At 38.6% G+C, this 24,272-nt stretch overlaps 4 protein-coding genes across 6 annotated transcripts; 1 reads left to right on the top strand and 3 right to left on the bottom strand.

Annotated features, from left to right (window-relative positions):
• Positions 1-442: 442 nt before the first annotated feature.
• LOC103991659 (ras-related protein Rab7) lies at positions 443-4,683 on the bottom strand. The gene is made up of 7 exons (XM_009411177.3): positions 4,442-4,683; positions 4,321-4,347; positions 4,121-4,220; positions 1,648-1,794; positions 1,473-1,553; positions 1,084-1,229; positions 443-780 (listed from the first exon to the last, which is right to left on the bottom strand). The coding sequence occupies exons 1-7, from the start codon at positions 4,492-4,494 to the stop codon at positions 711-713; spliced, it is 624 nt and encodes a 207-aa protein (XP_009409452.1). The 5' UTR covers positions 4,495-4,683; the 3' UTR covers positions 443-710.
• Positions 4,684-5,195: 512 nt separating this feature from the next.
• LOC103991658 (proline-rich receptor-like protein kinase PERK1) lies at positions 5,196-9,345 on the bottom strand. Its single transcript, XM_009411176.3, has 8 exons — positions 8,735-9,345; positions 7,865-8,407; positions 7,609-7,695; positions 7,422-7,492; positions 6,579-6,655; positions 6,168-6,315; positions 5,929-6,090; positions 5,196-5,650 (listed from the first exon to the last, which is right to left on the bottom strand). The coding sequence occupies exons 1-8, from the start codon at positions 9,237-9,239 to the stop codon at positions 5,357-5,359; spliced, it is 1,887 nt and encodes a 628-aa protein (XP_009409451.2). The 5' UTR covers positions 9,240-9,345; the 3' UTR covers positions 5,196-5,356.
• Positions 9,346-10,250: 905 nt separating this feature from the next.
• On the bottom strand, positions 10,251-14,572 carry LOC103991657 (proline-rich receptor-like protein kinase PERK4). Of its 3 annotated transcripts, XM_065115303.1 has the most exons (11): positions 14,404-14,572; positions 14,201-14,322; positions 13,310-13,786; positions 12,901-12,987; positions 12,702-12,772; positions 12,448-12,524; positions 12,235-12,355; positions 11,918-12,079; positions 11,319-11,411; positions 10,956-11,019; positions 10,251-10,540 (listed from the first exon to the last, which is right to left on the bottom strand). In XM_065115303.1, exons 1-10 carry the CDS (start codon positions 14,514-14,516, stop codon positions 10,981-10,983), a joined length of 1,362 nt encoding a protein of 453 aa, XP_064971375.1. In that variant the 5' UTR covers positions 14,517-14,572; the 3' UTR covers positions 10,251-10,540; positions 10,956-10,980. The 3 variants fall into 3 exon arrangements, with proteins under 3 accessions (XP_064971375.1, XP_064971374.1, XP_064971376.1); XM_065115302.1 differs by lacking the exon at positions 10,956-11,019; XM_065115304.1 differs by lacking the exon at positions 11,319-11,411.
• A 3,775-nt stretch (positions 14,573-18,347) lies between these two features.
• Positions 18,348-23,764, top strand: LOC135617208 (kinesin-like protein KIN-13B). The gene is made up of 12 exons (XM_065117211.1): positions 18,348-18,526; positions 18,638-18,829; positions 19,256-19,375; positions 19,614-19,721; positions 20,526-20,603; positions 20,687-20,768; positions 21,556-21,715; positions 21,800-22,102; positions 22,181-22,489; positions 22,604-23,090; positions 23,161-23,226; positions 23,303-23,764. The coding sequence occupies exons 1-12, from the start codon at positions 18,446-18,448 to the stop codon at positions 23,468-23,470; spliced, it is 2,154 nt and encodes a 717-aa protein (XP_064973283.1). The 5' UTR covers positions 18,348-18,445; the 3' UTR covers positions 23,471-23,764.
• The last annotated feature ends 508 nt before the right edge of the window (positions 23,765-24,272 follow it).

Raw genomic sequence — 24,272 nt, 5'->3', positions numbered from 1 at the left:
AGCTTGAGATTGGATGATTATAAATTTGATCATATTTTTTGGAATGTAAATTTGGTCATATCTTCCGTGAGAGTGATCGTATTGCCAATTGACTTGCACAGTTTGCTCAAGAGGTCAAAAGATCTCAGATTTGGAGGTATCGTTGTCCTCCAGATTTATTTAATATAAAATTTCAATCCGAAGGAAGGAGGGCTTTTAATCCTCAATTTAAAGTAATAAAAGTAAATGGAATTCCATAGATCTCATAAATATGTATAAACTTCATTCATGGTAGAAAAAAAAAACAAAATCCAGTTCAACTTATCATAATCCATTAGTTAACATGTTGGTTAATCATATTCTAAAACACCTTAATCTGCTAAGGACAACTGATTCATGTAGGTTAAATCTGCAGTTGCAAGCAATGAGGAAGGAAAGAAAGGTTCACATCACACTGGATGGGTGCAAAAACATGGCACAAAAGCTGGTATAACACTGCAATGATGTTGCTATGGTACAAAGCAGAAATTATTACACACTGTTCCACAGTAAATTTCATCCTATAACAGATCAATTCCGTGTGAAGCCAACAAGACCAACAACCGGGAGGAAGAACACCCCAACATGAACTAGTAACAATCACCGAGGAATTATGGCACAGGTTATAGAGGAAGTAGTACTAATTTGGCAAGGTAACCAACTTGGAAGGGAACGACACAAGTAGACTCCATCTAGCATTCACAACCAGATGACTGCTGCTGTCTTGCACCGCCAGCCACATCAATCGTATCGGGAAGATATCTTCACCATAAGAAGATGGCAATGAGAAATTAACACCAAGAAAGAAAGAAAACAAGTCTAAACGAAAAAGGGAGAGAGATAAACAAGAAGTTACTAGAAATTCACATAGCAAATAGCAAGCTACAAACCTTGTGAGTTGCCTATGAAATTAGTTTTTTTTTATTGAAATATTTGATTTTGGGCATGGGTATCAAGCAGCTTAAGAACTAAAAGGGAAGTAACTTTAGGCCAGTTTGATAGCAGTCGACATGTGCCGATATATAAACACACAAACCAAACTAAAACAACATAAGAGATACTTACATATCTTCTTCTGGTTCATTCTTCAGGGCATTCCTAGCGATACATTGGAAAGCAGCTTCTACATTGAATCCTTCTTTAGCAGATGTCTCAAAATAGGGGATGTTCCCCTTTGATGCACACCATGCCTTTGCTTTCTTCTCAGAAACCTGAAAACCCAGAAAGGATAGAAGCATAGTAAGATATACGGTACCACTTAGCAGGGTTCCACGCCACAACCCAAGCTACTCAGGTCTTATCATCTAACAGTAGTTAGCTGAACCAATCTTTTCCTTTTCACTCAACTAATTTGTCTGGGCTCAAAGGATAACGAGAATGAAACAGTGCTTCAACCATTCTGCTATTTTTGTTTAATTCCAATACATATTAGAAGGAAAATACTACTGTCATACCACTCGGCTGTTGCCACCATCAATGTCTATCTTGTTGCCCAGCACTATAAAAGGGAAGTTCTCCGGATCAGATGGGCTAGCCTGAAAATTAGATGACAAATGCAGATATTATATAATCACATGTTCATTTATGAGTGTCACTAAAGATCAATTAAGACAATTGAACATCATTTACCTGAATAAGAAATTCCTCACGCCAATTATTTAAATTGTCAAATGATTTCATAACATTAACATCATACACAAGGACACAACAATCAGCTCCACGGTAGAAGGCCACACCAAGACTCTGGAACCTTTCCTGCCCTGCCGTGTCCCAAATCTGAAAGAGAAGACGGTAGACAGTCAGCCTATTGAATTACACTAGGCTGAAAGAACACAATACAATTTAATAAAAATGTTAAGCAATGATTTTATCAAACAGTGTCATCAACAAATGCCTATAGCTGCACACAAAACAAAATATCCTCTTCGTTTATAGGACATCATTTGATTATATATCATATCACGTACTTGAGCTTGACAAAATACCTGATCCTGAATGGCAGAGTGCTCAAATTTCACTAGTGCCTGTTTCCCACCCTATTCTCATATTGTAAACTGGTACTCATAATTCATTAAAGATAACTGAGACAAGTAAACTAACTAGTGCCTGTTTCCCACCCTATTCTCATATTGTAAACTGGTACTCATAATTCGTTAAAGATAACTGAGACAAGTAAACTAACTAGTGCCTGTTTCCCACCCTATTCTCATATTGTAAACTGGTACTCATAATTCGTTAAAGATAACTGAGACAAGTAAACTAACTAGTGCCTGTTTCCCACCCTATTCTCATATTGTAAACTGGTACTCATAATTCGTTAAAGATAACTGAGACAAGTAAACTAACTATGCTATCCTGATAATCATGACAGCATCCTCTGAAATCCTAAGATTTGTCTGATATTAAATTTATTATTTCTTTAATGTGAGGAACACTCACGATATAACAGGTAAGTTGCGGGGATGACCAATAAACAGAAATGTGCCTGCTGATTAATGGAATTAAATGCATTCCTATAAAGTGCACTTGGTACTCCAATTTCCATAACTGGTAGCAGATGGTCACTCATAAATCATGAAAGGACTTTAAGGGAATAGTGCAAGGACACAAACGCAACCTCTTTTCCCACCAGTTGAGATGAATTACACGAACTATTTCCCACCATAAATAGAACAAATAACTAATAAAAAAACAACGAAATAATGAATCAAAACTGATTCAAAGCCATCACTAACCAATGAACTGCCATCAGCAATTAGTCAAGAATAACTTTCAGAAACTAAATAATTGACTTTCACTTTCTTGTATGGCCATGTCACCAATGAAAAAACATCCTTTGATGACTAATGTCAATTACATGTAGATTTCTTTAAAAGCTTACTCTTCTTATGCACATCAACTAAATACCGACCTCTCTTAAATCTACTATAAGAATTCATTCAAGACATAATAAACTCTAGACCATTAAACAAAGTAGACCCAGGCTAGTCCTACCAGCCACTGATGTACATATAATCAATGCATCCCAGCGGATACATCTCAACATCTTCATCACCATTTAAATACAATCAATATTGTTAGAACATTCTTGAATGTATGAATCTTGCAGTCAATGCCATAACATAGGCAACACGGAGAGCATCAATATTTTGTCAATATGATACAGCATGTACCAGCCAAAACAAACCAATATACAGCCTGAGCATAGTAAAGAGTAGCTGGAATTGGCACACTGAAGTATACTATAAAAGACGAAAGAAAACACATGTTTACCCACTCGACATGAACTGGAAGCTAGATTCTCAGAATATACATATATTTCATGAAGCTTCATAAACTAAGCCTCACTGAGATGAGGTCCTTTCATGCTTCATCAATTGAAAATTCTTATTTACCAAGATCACAAAGCAAGATAATCAGGCTTATTTTTATCAAGATGAAGCCGGTCTGAAATCAGAATGGAACATTATTTTCATAATTATATACGTACTTTTGTAAGTTTAGGTAGTATTTAGAGGATCTAATGCTCTTTACACTAATTTAATTGTTCCAAGACACACAAAATTACATTTTTCGAAATAATCTTGTTGTTTTCGGGCCTTAGCGCACAACATGTGATTCCAGTATGATATATAGTAAAAATCTCAAAGAGGGTAACACCATCATTAAGGTTTTGCAAGTATAAGGATTAGGGAGGGTCAACCTACACATTATTACCCGCACAAGTGAAAAGATTATTTTCGTGATTTGAAGCTTAGTTGCCCAAGTCATAAAGAAGCCACATTACCATGACATTAAAGCTCATCCTTTCGGATAAAGTACAAAACAAAAACAAAAACAGTATCCCCAAAGACGAGAGAAAATGTTTAAACTTGGAGTCTACCACCTGTAGTGGGAAATTAAGCCTTGAAAAACGTTCTTTTAGTTTCAACAGGAGGGCTAACTTCTGCAAAGATTAATTATTTTTCAAAATACCAACCATGATTGAAAACTGGAATCTAGGTCGGACAAAAACCAGAACATCAAAGAAAAGGAATCCTATAATTCTGTTAAGTGTTGTGCTAGGGAACTGATCCAAACAGGAGGATATAAGTATAATAACCTGTAATGTGAACAATCTGTCATCCATCTGGACTTCTTTGGTCAAGAAATCAGCTCCAATCGTCGCCTTATACTGGTTACTGAACTTCTTGTTCACATACCTACCCAATAACAATTCAGCCCCAAATCGCCCACAACAACAAATCAATCATAACCGAAAAACAAAAAAAGAAAACAAAAGCTGAAGGGGCAGTAGCGTACTGATTCATCAGAGATGTCTTCCCAACCCTATCAGCAAAGGCAATTACAACTGAGCAAAGATCCAAAAACATAGGCAAAAGGAACTCTTTTTCTTTACTCGCAGACGGGCTAGAAATCTCACCCGCTGTCCCCGAGGATGATGACTTTGAGAAGCATTCGCCTTCGAGACGCCATGGATTCGAGCCCCGAAGCGATCCCGACACGAATCGAACTCCTCGAGGCCTGGCGATCTACGATTTGGTGTTTTCGCACCACGAGGTCGTGCCCTAGAATTTTCTGCCCCGCCTCAGGAGACGGGACATCTAATATATAACAAAGGAGAACTTAAGTAACGACATCGGTTACGACAGACGGACGTCGCGCGCTGGTGGATGGGTGTGACGTACGTGAAGTAAGTTGTGCCGTCAGTCGCATCGCGAGCAACTCTTCTCGTTGTAGCCAAGAGATAGAAGGGGATTAAAATAGAGATTGCAGACGGATCGTTGAAAGCTGGATGGGGATATCCGATGATTATAATATTGGTGATGATAACGTTAATGATGTGAGGTTGACGATGATTGCTAATTATGACTCGGGCATTCAAACTTCACGCCCGACCCGAATAACTTCACTTTGTTATTCGGATCCATTTCAAATTCGATAATGTTACTTAGTACTCTAATAACAGTTTTATTCGGATCCATTTCAAATTCCATAAAACAATACTGTTATTTATGCTTATATCAATGAATTCAGCATATCAGATGGAGCTTACAAATCGATATGTTATTGATATTTATTTTTATTATTATTTAAAGCAATTATATGGCCTGATATATCGAGATACAATATAAGTCATTCATGATTATTCATTCGATCTAACTGGTTATTTGCCGTAAAATGAATAGGTTACTTCATCATTATTCGATCAAAACTTACAAACATATACCGAAAAGAATCTGTAAAAAAAAAATTCAGAAACTATAGTTAAATGACGAACATCATATCATCCATCTCTTTTGCTTTGCTTTACATTTGAATCAACTGCAAAGGTTCCTCACAAGCTGCTACCGTAAGTCATAACCATGGTGGTCTTTCTTTCTTCCCCATCTCCGTTTCCTGTGTGTTGATCTTCACCACTCGATGCTGACGGATTCGTCGGTGCATTGTACTCGCTGCTGGCATATTCCTGTGCCATCAACGCCATTTTTCTGAACTTCTTCATAACCTCGTTATACCGCCCTGAATCAGAGCCCGAGCTGTCATACGAACTGTACAACCTGCTGTGACCTGGTCTGATGCCCTTGTTCAAATCTTCGAGAGACACATCTCCTTCTAAGGCACGGACGATCTGCTCGGTTTCGATCATTAGTTTAGTGTCAGCTGGATGTAGAGATAGTGATCAACATTCATATTACAATGAAGACTGATATGAGTTCAATATTTGGGTTTAAAGAAAACAAATATAGATGCAAGCTACCAAAAAAGGCATTTCATTTACCAGTGTCCCAAGTTTGGTAGGAAATAATCACTTAAAAATCATGAAACCAATGATACAACAGAATAAACATTTTGAGGAAATGACAATAATTATTTAACGGCTAAATAAGAAAGACAGAGAGACAGTACCTGACCCATCCTTGGCCGTCGCCGTGCCAAGTGACGCAAACACGCAGCTGCACAGGCAATCATGTGAGCCATCTCATTAGGGTTAAAATTCTCTCCCAACTTTGGATCAACAAGGGCATCGTAGTTGCCATCCTCAAGAGCTCGTGTAAGCAACGGCCTTGCCTGAAGTTACAAGAAAATTTAAGAGTCAAGTGTGAAAGGTAAGCAAAAGAAGAAAATGGTTGATACAAAATACTAACCCAGTCAACTAAGCTATCATCCATGAAATATTGGGATGAATCAACAGGTCGCCGTCCGGTGATTAGCTCCAGAAGCATGACACCAAATGAAAAGACATCTGATCTGTCAGTGAGTTTGCCCGAAGATGCATATTCAGGTGCCAGGTAACTGCAAAAAAAAATCAGAGGCTACAGGTTAAACTAAAGGGACAAAGAAATCAAGAGCATGAAAACCTCACTCGATACCAGGAATTCAAAAAACTACAATTTTGGAATATAATCGAAGGAACATCCTTAATCATAGTGCAAACACTAACACATGAACTGAACACCCAAACCATCACAAAGTAGGTTCCTAGAAGGATAATCCATTGAGTCTACTCAACAAACTAGTTCAGGCCAAGGCAAAATGTAACAAGAACTGAAGCTTACCCAAATGTTCCCATAACTCTTGTTGAAACATGGGTTTTATTATCAGAAGCAAACTTTGCAAGCCCAAAATCTGCGACCTGCAAAATCAGAACATACATTTGAATCAATCAAATACAGTTATAAATAAATTAGCAAGCAGTTAACAGAAAACTACCATGCAAAATAAATGCTGGTTGATTAGGATGGATTCAGCCAAAAGCATGATTGACATCTAAAGGCTGGCAAAAGAGGGTAAAAACAGCCAGCTATTTCTTCTTTTTACTCAAATAGATTCTCACCTAATGGCATGAAGAAATGTTCGGGAGATTTCTTATTATATAAAGGCATCATTTTCTGAAGGAAACAATAAATAAAACATCAAGCTGAAATTTCAAAAAAGGGTACGACTCACATGGAACAAAAAACCTATTAGTGGACATTGCCTTGACTTAAAGAGTCAAAGGATGTGAAAATATTAGCATGGTCACAATGCTCCTAAAATTCATTAGATGAAGTCTTTGTCTGATGATACCGTGCGAGTCAGTTGCACAAAGCGAGATGTCATCCCTCTTTGATTACCTAGAGTCTTAGTTGTTTCATTTTAATACAATGCATATTACATGGATTGCCAGCTTGACTGTCATTATTTTCGTCAACTTGCATATTTCATCCGAACAAAGGCCAATCAATTCTGATCAAGCTCAGATCACATGTCTGCACCATTTGGATTTTTAGTCTTAGTCTGGCCAGACAAACACCAAATTACAAACTGATGCAATAAACCAGGTTTCAAGTGATTAAGCACACAAGATTGGATGAGTGTTTTATGTAAATTGTGATCAACTACAAAAGATGTTTGCTTACCTTTGGCACAAACTTATAATCAAGAAGGATGTTGGCTGACTTAATGTCACGGTGAATAATTTTAGGGTGGCCTGCAAATGAAAATACTCCTTATTAGGACCAAAAACAATCAACTTCAGTTATGGGAATCAACATGATAATAAAACATTTAAAAATGACAAGGCATAAAATACAAGAAACAACTCACAGTCCTCATGAAGATATGCTAGACCCTTTGCAGAACCTAATGCAATTTTCAATCGTGTTGGCCATTCCATAGTTGGTCTACCTCTCCCTAAGAAATAAACTATATCAGACAAAAGGACATAGGCAACAGAATAGTACCCAAAAAAAACTTGAAGCAAGAATTAGAACACAAGTTAATAGAAAGCGAAGTGCCAGAAAATGAATATGGAATTAGGCAATATAAACTTGCAGCTTGGAACAATGACATAAAGGCTTACCATGCAAATGGAACTCCAATGTATTATTAGGCACATATTCATAAACAAGCAGCCTCTTGCCTCCAGAAATACAGTATCCAACCAACGAAACAAGATGCTTGTGATGAACACGAGTAATAATCTCGACCTCTGCATGGAATTCACGCTCACCCTGTCCGCTACCTGTTTTCAATTGCTTGACCGCGACTTCATTGCCATTTGGAAGTACTCCTCTATGCACATAACCGAAACCACCCTGTCCGAGAAGATTAGCATCAGAGAACCCATCTGTTGCCAGAGCCAGTTCTTCATAAGTGAAGGTGCCTTTTGAGAGGCCAAGGGCAACGCCGGGAGGTGGTGGGGGCAGTGGAGCCTCAGACCCAGAGTAATTGGACCCAGAACCACCGCTGCTACTTATCATAGGTGGAGGAGGTGGAGGGGGCAAATGGCCTGGAGAGTGCGGAGGGCGCGAAGCGAATGGTGGAGGAGGTCCTGGGGGTAGTTTGACAGCATGATCTGCTGGAAGCGGAGCATTATGTTGCCAATACTCGCCGTACCGCTCATCTGAAAACACCCCCACATTCAGCTGATTAGAGATCTTTTGTCGAAAATTCCAATTAAAAGGATAAACAACCTCACATTAAAATCAATGCCTAAAAGAAATAGTAAGGGACGCAACCATAACAATTTTGTTTAGAGTCTCAACGGAAACGAAAGATGCAGCAAGCCAACACTCGTACAATGCATATCTTGGTTGCAAAACTAGACAAGAATCGAAGTGTTCAAGACTCCTTTTTGTTAGGGTTGACAGATCTAAGTTTCAGAAAGGCGAAAACAAGAAAAAAAAAACCTTTTTTTCCTCTTAGTTACCAAATAATAAATAGATCTAACCTTTTCTTCCCGGTGGAGGCGGTGAGGGAGCTCCGTAGTAATGTGGCAGCGGCGGCCGCGGCTGGCGCTTCTTTTTCCAACAACAGACGCACATAAAGCTGAGCAGCAGGAGGATCGCCACCCCGCCCACGGCTACCCCAACGACAAGCGGAGTCGAGATAGAGCTCGACGACGACGACGGGGGCCGCGGCGGAGACCGGGTAGACGGAGTCTTGGGTGGCGGAGGATAAGGCGGGGAAGGCGACGATCGCCCTGAGTGAGGCGGCGGGGGCGAGGCGGATGGGATCGCCGGTGGGGGAGGAGGGGAGCCGGAAGCGATGGAGGGAGGCGGCGAGGCCGAAGGAGGGGATGGAGAGGGAGGAGGCGAGGAGGGCGGGGTGGCGAGTGGCGGTGGGGAGGTCGGAGGCGGCGCGGCGGAAGCGGACGGAGAAGGCGCGGAGGGGGTGGCCGACGGAGGGGAACCTGGCGGGGTTGAAGGAGAGGAGGTCGGCGGCGAGGTCGACATGGCCAGCAAGTACCGTGGTTGGTTTCTACTTCGTCTCCTCCTCCTCCATTAAGAAAGGAGTGAAAGAGAAGGTGGCATTGTAGGTAATTTTTGCACATCACGCCGCTGCCGGCCCGCTTTCCTTCTGGGGAACGCCGAGGGAGGAGCGGCACAGGCATAAACCTCCGTTGGGGCCCGCTCGTGAGGGACCACGACACCCATGCAACCCTTCACAGCTGATTCAGTCAACACGGAGCGGTGAAAAGTACAAAATTTCTTTTGGGGTCCACTCGTGAGAGGACACGTCACCCGGGAAACCCCTCTCGGCTGATTCAGTCAACACGGAGCGGTGAAGAGAGAGTCTCCGCGGCCGACGCGGTCCGCAGCATTCCCTTAATCTCTTCATTAATGCCGGAGATTGCGAAGCAGGCGGACCTTAAACACGCTAATATCTCACTCACTCTGTGCTGTTCCTTTGCCTTCTAAATCCAAGATTTCTTACATCGTCAATCCACCTTAAATATTGTTTTGATGTGGTCATTATATTCATTCATTTACAATCTTGTTCAAAGGAATTGTCACAGTAGTCTACAAGAAAGAAGATAGACGGAGACTCTTTTCTTCAGGATAGAGATGGCAGCAATGGAAGAGTTTTCTTTGTCTCTGAAGCAAAGAGGTGAGAAACAGCTACGCAACACCAGAACAGATGTTGAGTTACCAACTAAGGACAACTCTGAAGAAACAGAGAAGAAAACTGCCAATAATGCTCCTCTGTTCACCAGTTCATATTTTGCATTGGTATGGACAAGCATCATTTGACTTGAAGAAGCTTTCACATCATTTTTTGTGGGTACTTTTAGTCATCACCTTCTCATAAGTGTCAAGAACAAAACCACCTATAATTTCATTTTCGACAAAATGCCAGTGTGCCGGGACACAGTATTCCAGAATTCAATGGCATAACAGTGAAACATGAAATATGATCAATATATTCCATCCCAACATTGCAAATTGAATCTTCAATAAGCATACTTCATTCAAAAAAAATGATAATTTTCGATAGGAGAAAGTCAATACATGCAGTATCTTTATGACAATTTTCATTTTTTCGACGATCATAGAAGAGCAGCCTTACTGTAATTCCAGGATTCGCCACTATCAACGTGGATATTTCTGCTACTCAAAATGTTTTGGTTGGCAATATATTCAATTTAAAGTTGAATATATTGTCATAGACTTTTTTGCATCATCTGTTCTTGGTTTACGATTTAAGCAGCTACTCAGTTGGGGTTTTGAGAGTCTTCTATAGATGATTTCAGAATCTGCAAGTTATGAGGAAAAGGCAACACATCAAAGATTCTTACAAAGAAAAAAAAGATAATAGTACAACTAGTTTTCTAAAGCACAAATATATCATTTGTTAATGAAGCTTATGCACACTAGCAATTTGATTTGTCCTTAATCTATGGTTGGCTCCTGAAACAAAACCTGGCTATCAAGTTTAGGGTAACATATCTTGTTCTTTACTTTCACTTTATGACAATTTCCATTTTTAAGATGATGTTAGAGGAGAAATCTTACTGTAACACAAGATTTGCTGCCATCAACATGGATACTGTTGCTACTCAAAATCTTTTGGTTGGGAATATATTCAGTTTAAAATTCATACTAAAAATTCAATCGAGGAACAGGAAAACCCCAAAATATTGTCATAAAGACCTCTTTACAGCATCTGACCTTGGTTTACAATTTAAACAGCTACTCAATTGCGGTTGGAGTCTTCTATGGATGATTTCAGAATCTGCAAGTTAGCAATGAAAGTCTAACATTTCAAAGATTCTTACAATGAAAAAAGATAATATTACAAACTTTTTTTTTCTGAAGCACAAATATATCATTTGTTAATAAATCTTATACACACAATGGAAGTTTCATGTTAAACATTAGGTGATAGCAATTTGATTTTTCCTTAATCTATGGTTGGCTCCTAAAACAAAACCTGGCTATCAAGCTTAGGATAGCTCATCTTCTGCTTACTTTCTGTGTCATGCATATCTGATCCTGTAATAGCTACTATGGATGGATAGAAAGAATGCTTACTTCATGATACAAAATATTTGCCGATAACATTGAAGGTTGAACTTGAATGGTATACTCTCCAAGCGAAATAAGTCCTTCCAAGGCCCGGACAATCTGTTGAAAATTTATTTATATATATATAGAGAGAGAGAGAGAGATGATTGCGATGGTCAAAAATACATGAGTGAAGGCATGACTAATCAATTATGAACATTTAGTGAAAAAGGATGAAACCAAAGCATGCACAATGTCTCCTAATGGAGGAAGATCAACTTGCTTAAATCTAAGTTCACCCACATTATGTTCAGAGAAAAATAAAAAAAAATTCAAATTCTGAAATAAAGGAACATTGGTTCATGATTGGAATCATCACAACTTTGCTCTAAAAATATTCTTTTAAACCTTGTCAAACTTCTACTTTCTTTATGATATTGGATCGAATGATGTGTAAATTTCAGTAGCTAAATTCGGACATGGAAGAGAAAAACTTATTCAGATGTCAGTGATTTGGGAGATCAGAAGTACCAAATAAAGATGATGAGTAAGAAGAAGAAAATTAACAGTACATGCTCTATCATTATGAACAATGGAATATGGTGAGTAAAGCTTAAGCAAATTACTTGACTCATGCTTGGCCGAAGAGATGCTGAGTGGCACAAACAGGCATAGGCACAAGCAACCATTCTCCCAAGCTCAATAGGATTGTAGTAGCTCTCCAAAAAAGGATCCACAAGGACATCATATTTGCCATCTTCCAGTGCTTGCTTCAATAATGGTCTTGCCTGTAACAACATATCAAATGCCATCCTCATTTGCCTCAAAAAAGCATTATGATGTATGTGATGAAAACAAAACAAAGATCTGGAGGCTGATTAATGAAGGAAAAGATTGTTTTTTTGTCAGAGCTGAGCAGAAACAAATCTGATAATTGACTGACCCAATCAGCCAGATGTACAGGCCTTCGCCCAGTGATGAGCTCCAAGAGCAACACTCCATAAGAGAAAACATCAGATTTATCTGTGAGTTTTCCACTAGAAACATATTCTGGAGACAGGTATCTGTCATGACATGAGGAGATTGTTTGAGAGTGGAAGATGTTGGTTTAATTCTATGAAGAGATAGAAGTGAATTGTATGATAATAACATTTACCCATGAGTGCCCTTCACAACAGTAGAAATATGTGTCTTCTCATCTGAAAAATGCTTTGCAATCCCAAAATCTGCAATCTGCACAACACCAATATCTTGTCAGTCCTTATTTACTCTCTTCAATCAGTTGCAGACTCAGTAGAAATATTCTACATGTCCCAAAAAGTTGTTTTTTCCTTCTTGATATTGTGGCAAACTAATTCATCCGAGGGCAGAAAACAACTGGAACCAATCATATAGTGTTGGTTGATCTACCTTTGCTCTAAAAGAGTGATCCAGAAGAATATTGGCTGCCTTAATGTCACGGTGAATGACCCGTGGTTGGCCTGCAAAATTATTACAGCTGAAAGGTGTTAGCTATACAAGCATCATGGCCGATGACAAATGCAAATTGAAGTAAATTAGGAAGATATTTCAAGTTTCGAAAGCGTAAGGAAACAAATGCAAAGCTTACAGTCTTCATGCAAATATGCCAGGCCTTTTGCAGAGTCCAAGGCAATTCTAAATCTGTCCTTCCAAGCCAAGGTAGGTTGCTCTCTGTCTATAAAATGTCAAAGCTGATTAGATTGAAACCTCCCGATCTTCCGTTACGACATGTACATTAAAACAGAGGAAAGTAAAGGCAGTTTGCTTCTAGAATTGGTGTAGTATAAGGAATTTGTAGAACAAAGGCATCATATAAGATTCAGCAGAATCTAATTATATGCCATACATATAATTCAAGCAATCAGTTCAATCTATGCTTGTCGATTGCATGTAAGCATTGCTTATCATATCAACTTTCTGGATGCGTATTCATACTACAATAACATAGAAGAATTGCTAGTGATCATGAATGTTGTGCAAGGTAAGTGAGCATGTACCATGTAGATGGAACTTCAAGGTCTTGTTGGGGACATATTCACAAACCAGTAGCCAATTGCCTTCAGTAATGCAGCATCCAATCAGTGAAACAAGATGCCTGTGGTGCACAAGACTCAGTATGTCAGCCTCTTTCATGAATTCAACATCGGTCTGCTTGCTAGTAGTATCTTTCAATCGCTTGATTGCTGCTTCTGTGCCATTAGAAAGGGTCCCTTTGTACACATGAGAAAAACCACCTTCTCCCAGCAGATTAACTGCGGAGAAGTTGTTCGTCGCAATCACCAACTCTTGATACGTGAAGCTTCTCTTGGTTAAGCCAGCCGAAACAGTAAGTGATTTGGGTGACGACGAATTCTTTGAGCCGATGGTAGTGATCGGTAAAGGAGGTGATAGTTGTGGTGCCATTCTGACAACATCATCTTGGGGAGGGTAATGGTGTTGGTAATCCTGCCTGTTTTCTATGACTGGTTCTGATGCTGCCAAGAAGGAGAAGAGGTGCAAATTATATTCTGGAGACAAAACAGAGTAGAGATAAAACATGCACATCACCCTGCGAAGTTTGCAAGATTGAATTGTGGTTCTTGTGCAAACATTTCATAATGGCATGGATAAAACTTGATCCGGGCACACCAGAGAGCCCAAATGTCACTGCAGGATTCTCCTGACAAGAATCTTGACATCTCTTTCTGAGATCCTTGCAGGAGCACTTAGCAATATGTTATGCCTTTCACTTGATCTTTTCTAAGAAGCTTATACAGCTTGTATCTGACATTTTTTATGTCGTTTATTCCAATCTATCCCCAATCTGAGGAAGAAGACTGGAATCAGGGAATCTAACTCAACGAAAGAAAACATCAAGAACATGAACAACATGGGGGGAAGCTAATTACACCACAACGGATCGCAGGTGAACCAGCCTACGACATAAAGATGGACAGTGGCGAGAATCTTCACCACCTCCCTCATCTTGTGGTACGGACAGCAGCACGAGGAGCAGCAAGACAGTGTCCACCTGCCATAGTTTAGCAGTCAACAAAAGGATTCGGTCTGGCGATCGAACTATATATAGACCGGACAAGGAAGAAGGCCTTACGCCAAGGGCATGAAGATGAAGGTGAGCACAGTGATGAACATGGTGATGACCAGTGAAGCCAAAGCAAACGGCAGGCCCAAGAAGAATCCCATGCACCGCAGCCAGTTAGGCATCTTTCTACTATGTCTCTTCTCCACTCAAAGTCGCTGCCAACTACAACTTCTTTCCTCTCTTCTATGCACCTGCACACACACACACACACACACATATATATATATATATATATATGCATGAATCTGATACTATGTGATATATATACAGATAGAATGCACCGGTAAGATACTCTAAATTAAAAATTCAAAACAGGAGCAGGAAATTTATTTTGCCATGCGAAAGAAGAAAAACTAATAGATTTTTTGAAGGATAAAAATAGATCTGTGTTTATATTTTTATTATTTTTTATAAAGTCATTTAGTCTCACGTTGATGGAGAAGTATGAGAACTAAAAGCTCATAAGTTCGTCATGTCTCCCTTACTCTCAGTGTATAATTTTTTTGGAGCTCACATATTTCGAAAAAGATAAAATCGTGTGACTATGCTCATCACCTAAAACGAACAATTAGTCATGTTTGAGATCATTATGGATGATGTCACTTCTCTATAAATAAATTTTGGATCCTAATATAATTTATCTATACCATTGAATTATAGTGAATCAAACAGATTGACCAATTCATCCTATTTTGATCCTATCAATATACGCTTTGTTCTTGTCATTTGAATTAATATATTTCAAAAATACAACCCTATTTTGACTTTATATGATAATTTCAATATGACTTGTTCAATGATATGATCGTGATGTGATCGAATGAAATGTACACTTATATTAATTTAATTTGGTGTCATTATCATTAATCTTATAGTAGACATAAGTAACTGAGCATATTTCTTTTTTTAGTGGTTTGGAAGTCAAAACAAAAATTAGGTGGGAGGGAGAATATGATACTCCCTTATTTAGAATGGTTTGAATAGACCAAAACCTTATTCTAATTTGTCTACATTGACTTTCAAGTAATGAATTTATAATATAATTTAGTATTTATACATATAATAATAATGACTAAATGGTGTTTATTCTTGAATAAAAAATATCATGAATGCTTGTTTACTTGTGTGATTAACATTTAATTAATATTTAGATGAACAGAACTTTGATATCTCATGCATGCCTCTTAGTACTTGCAAGTGCCCAAAAAGAAGTTGTGTTCACATCATGTTTAGTGAAGAAACAATTGCAATATGAAATACCCAATTGGGAACATTCAACACTTTCTACAACATTGATGCCGATGATATCTCATGACAATTGATCGGCGAGCTATCAGTTGGTCAATTATGCAATAGTATGAAGACTCGGACTTAAGTGGTTTATCAATCCGAATAAGTATTTCTTAAAATATTTTATTATTATTTTTAGACAGTAAAAATCAGGATTAGCAAGTCTTTTTTTTTTATTGTTTGAATATAATAAAGTGTTATTTACTTTGCTTTAAGGATGATTCATGTATGATTGCTGTAATCATGAATTATTATTTTAATTATAAATTAATGATAAAAAATTATGATCAAACTCAATATTACTTAGTGGTTATTTGGTGAATCATCATATCTCTGGATTGGTGAGTATGACTTAATATCAATTATAAACGTAACATATATTTTTGAATAAAAGTGGTTTGTCCAAGCTTATATATTTTTTTAACAAAGAATAAGTGACAAAGACGAGATTCAAACTCAAGATTTTATGATAAATTATTATTATTTTTACTAGTTAAACTAGTTAATGCCTTAAAAAAATACATTCGACAAAGAATTGAATTTTTAATTTTTGGTAGGTGAATCTAGTATACCACTATTAGACCGATGTTTTAGTTATAAAAATATATCAAAAGAGGTTTCAAATCCTCAATCTTTTCTGAGTTTGTATTTAGCGCTAGAGAGAGGAGATTATAAAGATTTCTTGGTCGCTCATGAGTTGAATCAGAAGTTGACTAGCACAAAAAAAAATATCCAATTAGAAGGAAAATGATAGAGGCAAGTGCCTTCACGTATATTTAATATATGTGGAAGATTTTCTCTATCAAGATGATTTATATGATATTTATATTAGGAGCTTCTAGAACTCATCGTGCCACCCTAAGACTATTGCTTCAATGGGAAAATATTAGGGATGATAGTTGATTGTCTTTCTATCATATACTAGAATCGAGAGAGAATGAGTTTCATCATAAATGCTCGTATGACGATCAAAGAGTAGGCAACAGTGATCCCTCATGCTTCATTTGTAAATATGAAAACAAAGATGGCTAGTGGCTCACCATTCATTTGTCGGATTGGTAGGAGAATAGTGATCGTGCGCTTCAAGTAAATACTCCAAAAAAAGTTATTGTTCCAACTCTCTTACCAGTTGAGAGAAGGAGCTCACTAAGGGCTATTTAAGACGGGTATAATATTCTTGGGTTATGTCCCTTGATGTCGTAAGAAAAATATAATACATTAAAGCATCTAACATGTCATATAATATTATTTGAGCATAGAAAGCCTTCATATACTCCGTGAGATCCACACCTCCATCAAACATCTGACAATCAAAATTTTGGAGGATCAACTCCTTTTGAATCTTATGGAAGAACAAGAATTGGATGAAGATGAAGTTTATTAAGTCTTCTTTTTTTCACTATGTGAAACTATCTAAGCATCAATTCATTGGTCATAGTTATATGGTGTACTCATAAAGTCCACAATAATAAGTACTAAAAATTATGGATGCCTTGTTTACTGACTTGGTTGATCTCCTTCTATAGATGCACATATACATATTTTTTTATCTTGCTTCATTCTAATAAGTTAGATGTTGGTTCTCCGTGTTCCAAATAACAAAATGGCATGAGGTCCAATATATTATAGTACAAATCAATAATCTTATTTTGCCATCAACACAACCTCACGCTATCGTTTATACTCTACAACTTGAATTAACTGTTTGATTTGACATACCCACAACTACAAGTGCACAATCATGTGTTTTAATTTTAATATACTTCTTTAACTCAAACAAATACTGTCAATTATGGTTCCAAGTTGTTAATTTGGGATTTTGGGACATTATTGATATGCATACACATGTAGACATGTATATGTCGCACTAAATTAGTCCACCGGATGGGTCAAAATTAGCCGATGAAGCGTGCCCGCATTAATTGCAGTCAACAGTCAACGATGAACAGATCAGAGGCACGCCGAACCAAAAATGAATTCGCTGGCATTTTTCATATTATTTTAACGTACTCAAATTCATACCTTTTTGGCAATCGTGTGCTCTGTGGGACCAAAGGTTTCCCTCGGGCAAAAGATTAGGCGGGTGAACTGCTTTCGGTCACACGACTCCTCAAAGAATACCATCATACGATAGATACCCCCGTGTGGCCGACAGGTTAGCCACGCGTGTGATATGTGCTTCCTACATTATTTTTCGGGTACTCACTCTCGTACCCGTCACGTGATTGGGTATTTCAGTGGGACCAACAGTTCTCCGCTGCACATCCGGACCCGTTGAATGCTTGGAGAATAAATACCATCGTATAATGCGCATTGTACGGTCGACAAGTAAGCTTTCGTACACAATCTCGTACCTGTGTCTCTGTTGGGAGAAGCAGTGGGCCACAGAGTTTTGTCCGGTGGTAAGTGAGGCGGGTGAATGTTTGGGTGGGATCGTATATCATTGGCTCCTGTCCGTCACATTCCTCCTCATATGGAGCCGGATCCGGTGAAACTTTTCGAATACATGTTATCATACAATAACCTCTGTATGGCCGACGAATATGACACGCGTCCACTACGATTTCCCCTAGCCACGCGGCGGGTTTCCATTGGAAAATTCCCTCACGTTCCGGAGAAGGGAAAGCTGCCCGTCTCGCCATCCCCATCTCTGAGAGATTTGAAATCGATCTCACGCCACCGTCCGATTCATTTGCTTTTTGTCAGTGGCCGGTCCGTTGCCGCGTCTGTCTCGCTCGCGTATTCGTCTACCGGGGAGAAGATGAGCGGCGCTGCCATGGGAGGGAGGCAGATGGGTCGAACGGGCAACAGCCACCACCAGCGTCGGTACTCGTCGGATCAGGTGGTCGGCTCCCTTTGGATTGCCAAGTGGATCGATTTTGATTTATTTCTCCTATTTCCCCCCACCACTAAATATTCGATCTTTTCCCCGGTGTCGGTGGTGGTGGTGTAGGTGGAGTATTCTAGGTTGTTGAGCATGCAAAGGGGAATTAGCGGGGAGTTCCCGGTGCCGGTTGAGCCGTCGGCGCGGCGCTTAAGTTCGCAGTCGTCCAGCCAGAGGCAACACCGGGAGGACGTGTACTTAAACGGGCATAGCCCGGGGCCTTTGGATCTCCACTCGATTGGCACTGAGCTTCTCCCTCAGGCAATGCCTCGCTCCTGTTTCACTTCTCATAGTAGTGGATGATCCTAATTTGCAATCATAGTATTGAATGTTTGCTTCATTATCAGCTGGATGTTCGGGTGAGACGATTAACTTCACGGTTGTTAGTGCTAAGTGGCCAAAAAAGGTGTCATTTCGGGGAATCTATACGTATTCCTCATTTTTACTGGAATGTGGTACTCTGAAACCTTTGACAAATTCAGAGTAGCCCATATGAACATACTGTAATAAGTTAGCATTCTCCTTATGTTTTCTCTATCTTTTAGATGTTTATTGGAATATGGGTTTTGACACAATTTAAGTAGAATAGTTCATTAGCTCACAAAAAAAAAAAAGATTTTTAATAGTTGCATTTGTCAGTACATTTTTAGATTTAAATCTTGAAACTGCTTGTGACGTTGTTGGCAGATGGAAATTGCTGAATTATTACCTTCAAGTAGGAATCCTTTACCATTGCAGAACAATCTTATGAAAAGTCTTTCAGCTGATAAAGAGAAGATGAGTTCTGTAGCCAAAATCAAAGTAGTGGTATGCTCATCTGTCATGTGCTTGTGCACTATTGAGATATTTTTGTCCAGTTATTCACAATTCTAAAGTGTTTTGCTGCTCGACAATATGTTTTTCTTTTATCAATTCCTTTGAATTTTAACTGAGGCTTTACACTTTGGTTCTTTTGATTTATCATTCTTTCTATCATTGGCTCCGGTATATGTGAAAGACATCTAACACTTGTATGAGTTTTAAAAGTATCAATCAATTATGGCAGGTAAGAAAGAGACCACTGAACAAAAAGGAAATAGCAAAGAAAGAGGAAGACATTATCACAATTGATTCAGGTTCCAGTTCTCTGACAGTTCATGAGATGAAACTCAAGGCAAGTTTAGTATAAATTGCTCATAGCTTGACGGAAACTTTTGTTACTATACTAACATGCGCTGGTCCTCTGACCTGTAAATCTTCTCCTTTTATGATTTCATGCTCTTGCTTATTCCTTTACCATGTTTTAGTTTTCTCGTGTGTGAACTATCTGGTCCTGTTCCACATTTTCCATTTATCATGGATGTAATTGTGTGTTTTAAATGCTCTTTTTATCTATCATTAATGCTTTATTATCCATCATCTTTGCCCATTATAACACGAAAAGACAAGCAAAAATGAAATAAAAGATTCTGCTAACAGTCGACAAGTTCCTGCTAGTAAATGAAACTTAAGTTTACATCACCAAATTCTACGTCAAGAAAGTGCAAAATTCATGCTTCATAATGTTAGAAAAATACTAACTTAAAGTTTCAAACTTAGTATAATCTGACGTATTGCCTGAAGATCCTGAAAAGTCAATATAGTGCATCGTGTTGAAATCTTCATAAGCAAGCTTCTAACTTGGAATTTTATGTGTAACTGTTTAATCCAAGTGCAACAAGAGGAACTCTATTCACAGACGCTAGATCATTACCATTATATGAGTCACACAATCTTCATGTTTCCCTGAAGGTCATAAACTTGCGGAATGATGCAAGGGACTTTCCTTGGATGGATGAACTTCGCAACATTCTCTTATTTATGTTGGCTTGCAAGTATTCTGCTCCATGAGAAAATTGAGAAATTGCATTATCAAATAGAGCTGTGCTTTGCTTCTTCTGATTTCATTTTCTTTTCTGTTCTATTTTTCGTCCCTTAGGTTGACCTCACAGAGTACCTTGAGAAGCATGAATTTGTGTTTGACACTGTGCTGGATGAAGATGTCTCAAATGATGAAGTGAGTGGCAATAAAAGAAAGAATATCTAATTGCTCAGGCTAGTAAATTCTTCACCATTGCAGACTTTCTATATATATACTAGGTATATCAGGAAACTGTGGAGCCGATTGTTCCTGCTATATTCCAGCGTACAAAAGCAACTTGCTTTGCCTATGGTCAAACAGGCAAGTACAGGTGTCTATGAATATTTTTTTATGATGTACAGTAACTAGAGTGTAAAAAAATAATGTTGAAATTTCAGGTCTTCCTCTACCATTGTCTTTGACCCAGCTAAATGCATAGATACTTGGGATTGCCACAATATTTTACCTGATATAGTAAACACCTTTTTTCATAGTGATTTAACACATATCATGACTGAGAAAGGCAAACCATACCCTCCACTTACATGATCCCAGCTAGTGGTATATATGTTCCTTTTTTACCTTGACCTGCTTAAGAAGCAAGAACAACTTATATCTTTTTATCGAAGGTCTGAAGGCACATATTCTCCTGCACTTCTCAGTCATCTTGACTCTTCACAAGTTACATCCTTCCAAAAATTATGACCAACCAAAGTTGGCAATAGTATTTGCCAGGTAAAAACATGTAGATATGTCTTGTAATACTGTATTACACCTGCTTTCCTATCCTTAAAAAATGTTCAATTATCTCATTTATTTTGTATTACACCTGCTATTTAAGATATAGGCTGAGTTATTTTCATTAGATCAATAATCGTTCACCTTGTTTAAAATTCTTATTGTAGCTTGAATTTGTTAGTATTCTGCTATCAAAGTTTGGTGTGCCATTGGTGGAGGTGTCAGTTCTGCTGTTACACTTTTAAAGTTTGAATTTCATTTATTTGGTGTATGTTTGTACTGATGCACAGCCATGCTACAAGTTCCGAAGTCTGCTTTCACAATTAACCAGCTTCACTTGGTTGTTCTGAACTCTTTTCTTATTGTTTAGGTAGTGGAAAGACATACACTATGCAACCATTGCCACTCAAAGCATCTCAAGATATTCTGAGACTAATGCATCACACATACAAATATCAAGGTTTTCAACTGTATGTGAGTTTCTTTGAGATATTTGGAGGAAAGCTCTTTGATTTACTAAATGATCGGAGGTCTGCCAATGTTTTTTAATTTGTTTCATGCAGATATTTGCCTTTTCTAAGATCCCCTCAACATTAATAAGTTGTCATATCCAGGAAACTTTGCATGAGAGAGGATGGTAAACAACAAGTTTGCATTGTGGGTTTGCAAGAGTTTAGAGTATCAAATGTTGATAGCATCAGGGAACTCATTGAAAAAGGGAATGCAACGAGAAGTACAGGCACAACTGGTGCAAATGAGGAGTCATCACGTTCTCATGCTATACTTCAGCTAGCTATTAAGAGGTCAGTGGTTGGTAGGGAATCAAAACCAGCTCGAATAGTTGGCAAGCTCTCTTTCATAGACCTTGCTGGAAGCGAAAGAGGTGCCGATACTACTGACAATGATAAGCAAACAAGGTATTTTCTTTTTGCTATCTCAGGTGAAAGTGAAGTACCAAGTATGAGCTACTTTCACCAGTGTGATTATCTTTGAAGGATTGAAGGTGCTGAGATCAATAAAAGTTTGCTTGCTTTAAAGGAATGCATTAGAGCACTTGACAACGATCAGGTTCACATTCCATTCAGAGGGAGTAAACTGACCGAAGTTCTCAGGGATTCATTTGTTGGTGACTCCCGCACCGTAATGATTTCATGTATTTCCCCAAATTCTGGTTCATGCGAACACACATTGAACACCCTCAGATATGCAGACAGGTTAGGCATTGATTTGATTCTCATTTATGCTATGGTAATAACTTGTACAGGGAGAACAGCGCTACACCCATGTAGAACTACTCATGCCAGGTATCTGAGGAAGCACCTTCCAGTCTTCGAATGATGTACCTTTTCCTAGTAGGAGCAGCTTTAACCATTGACGTGTGATTTTTTGCATTTATTCATTTCTTCTGGTCTTTGCAGAGTGAAGAGCCTCTCTAAGGGAAACAACAAGAAGGATCTCCTGTTGGCAACCACAAATCTGAGAGACTCAACCATGGGCCAATTATCTTCTGTATTACCTGCTTTCTCTGACCTCGATAATAAGGGCATTGACATTTCCAGCGAGACCCACCCGTCTCATTGGTCCAAGCAATTTGCAAAAGAGTCATCTTTGCAATATAATTTAGACCATGTTCCTGGTGGGAGAGACGAGGGGCATGTAACTTCTGAATATTCTAAGCATTCAAGGGTAAGCAGTAGAGGTTCATCAACTGTGGGAGTGTTAGATTCCTCTGTGAATGTATATGAGCAAGCTATACCATCTCGGAAGGAACGCAAGGCAGATGCACATCCACAGTTGGCTGTGGATAATAATACGAGAATTGATTCCCATGTGAAACAGAAATATATGCACAAAGGAGGTGTAGATGATTTTGGCTCAGATGATGATTTAAATGCTCTCTTGCAGGTAGGTAGTCTTTTGGAGTCTGGATTCTCATCTGAATTGGCATTGACATGTTCTAATATAACAATAACAGGAAGAGGAGGATCTTATTGTGGCCCATCGGAGAAAACTGGAGGATACAATCAATATTGTTACAGAGGTACATGTTTCTAGATCTATAAATCGAGTCAGGTTACAAATGTAAAAAAAGTTACTTCATTCTCTTGGCTTATCAGGAGATGAACCTGTTAGATGAAGCGGAGCAACCTGGTAATCAACTAGATGAGTACGTCTCCAGATTGAATGCCATTCTCTCCAAGAAGGCAGCTGGAATTGTAAGTTTGCAGGCCCAATTAGCTCATTTTCGCCGGCCTCTGGCTGAGCAGAATGTTCTTGTTTCCTAATCAGCATTTTGCCAAAATTGGTCGAACACACAAGATCATATAAAGATTATGAGGTACAGATTAAGCCATAAATAGCTGTCGTAATCACCACATGATACAGCAGCTGGCTTTGAGATGATATCTATCTTTCTTTTTTGAATGGATGTAAGATCTTACTGTTCTAGCTAGAAATGCCAGAGCATAGAAGCTGCGATGGATACAGCTAGTCCTTTAAATTCAGTATGTAGCTTGCAACTTGGTGGAGATAATTTATTGTTTCAAACTCTTACAAAATAATTTTAAGCTAATTTACTCTAAATGTGTTCTAGAACTATTGTGTCAAAAGATCTACAGCATAAGTTTTGACTGTTATTCCATGTGAGACTGTTCATCTCAGGTGTCTACATAGCTGCCTTGTTGATTGCTCATGTTGTAGGCTCTCTGTTTTACATGGAAAAATTGGCAGTTTTGACCTTAAGTCTACTCAATTTGATGCGTTTAAATCACAGGATGGATGTAATTTTGGTAGATTAGATCAAGGAATTTGATGTACATTACCAAAATAAAGAGAGAATGAGGAAGCGATTTGTGTTCTTCGGATAGATTCCATACTAAACATGAGAGACTACAAAGATGCAGACGAATACTTGCGGTGATTACATCAAACACAAAGCAGGCATTACACCGATAGAACGAGGAAGCAAACTTCCATACTTGATGGCAGTCCAGACGACGTGGTCGCGAGGAAGGAAGTGGCAGAAGACGCTGCCGGGCGTCAACCCGAGCACCTCGAAGACGGGCAGCTTCCATTTAGCGGCGCTGC

Source organism: Musa acuminata, chromosome BXJ2-7 (assembly GCF_036884655.1).
Source record: "Musa acuminata AAA Group cultivar baxijiao chromosome BXJ2-7, Cavendish_Baxijiao_AAA, whole genome shotgun sequence".
Lineage (NCBI taxonomy): Eukaryota > Viridiplantae > Streptophyta > Magnoliopsida > Zingiberales > Musaceae > Musa > Musa acuminata.
The sequence above is the reverse complement of the archived record's forward strand: the minus strand, read 5'-3'. Positions and strand labels throughout refer to the sequence as shown.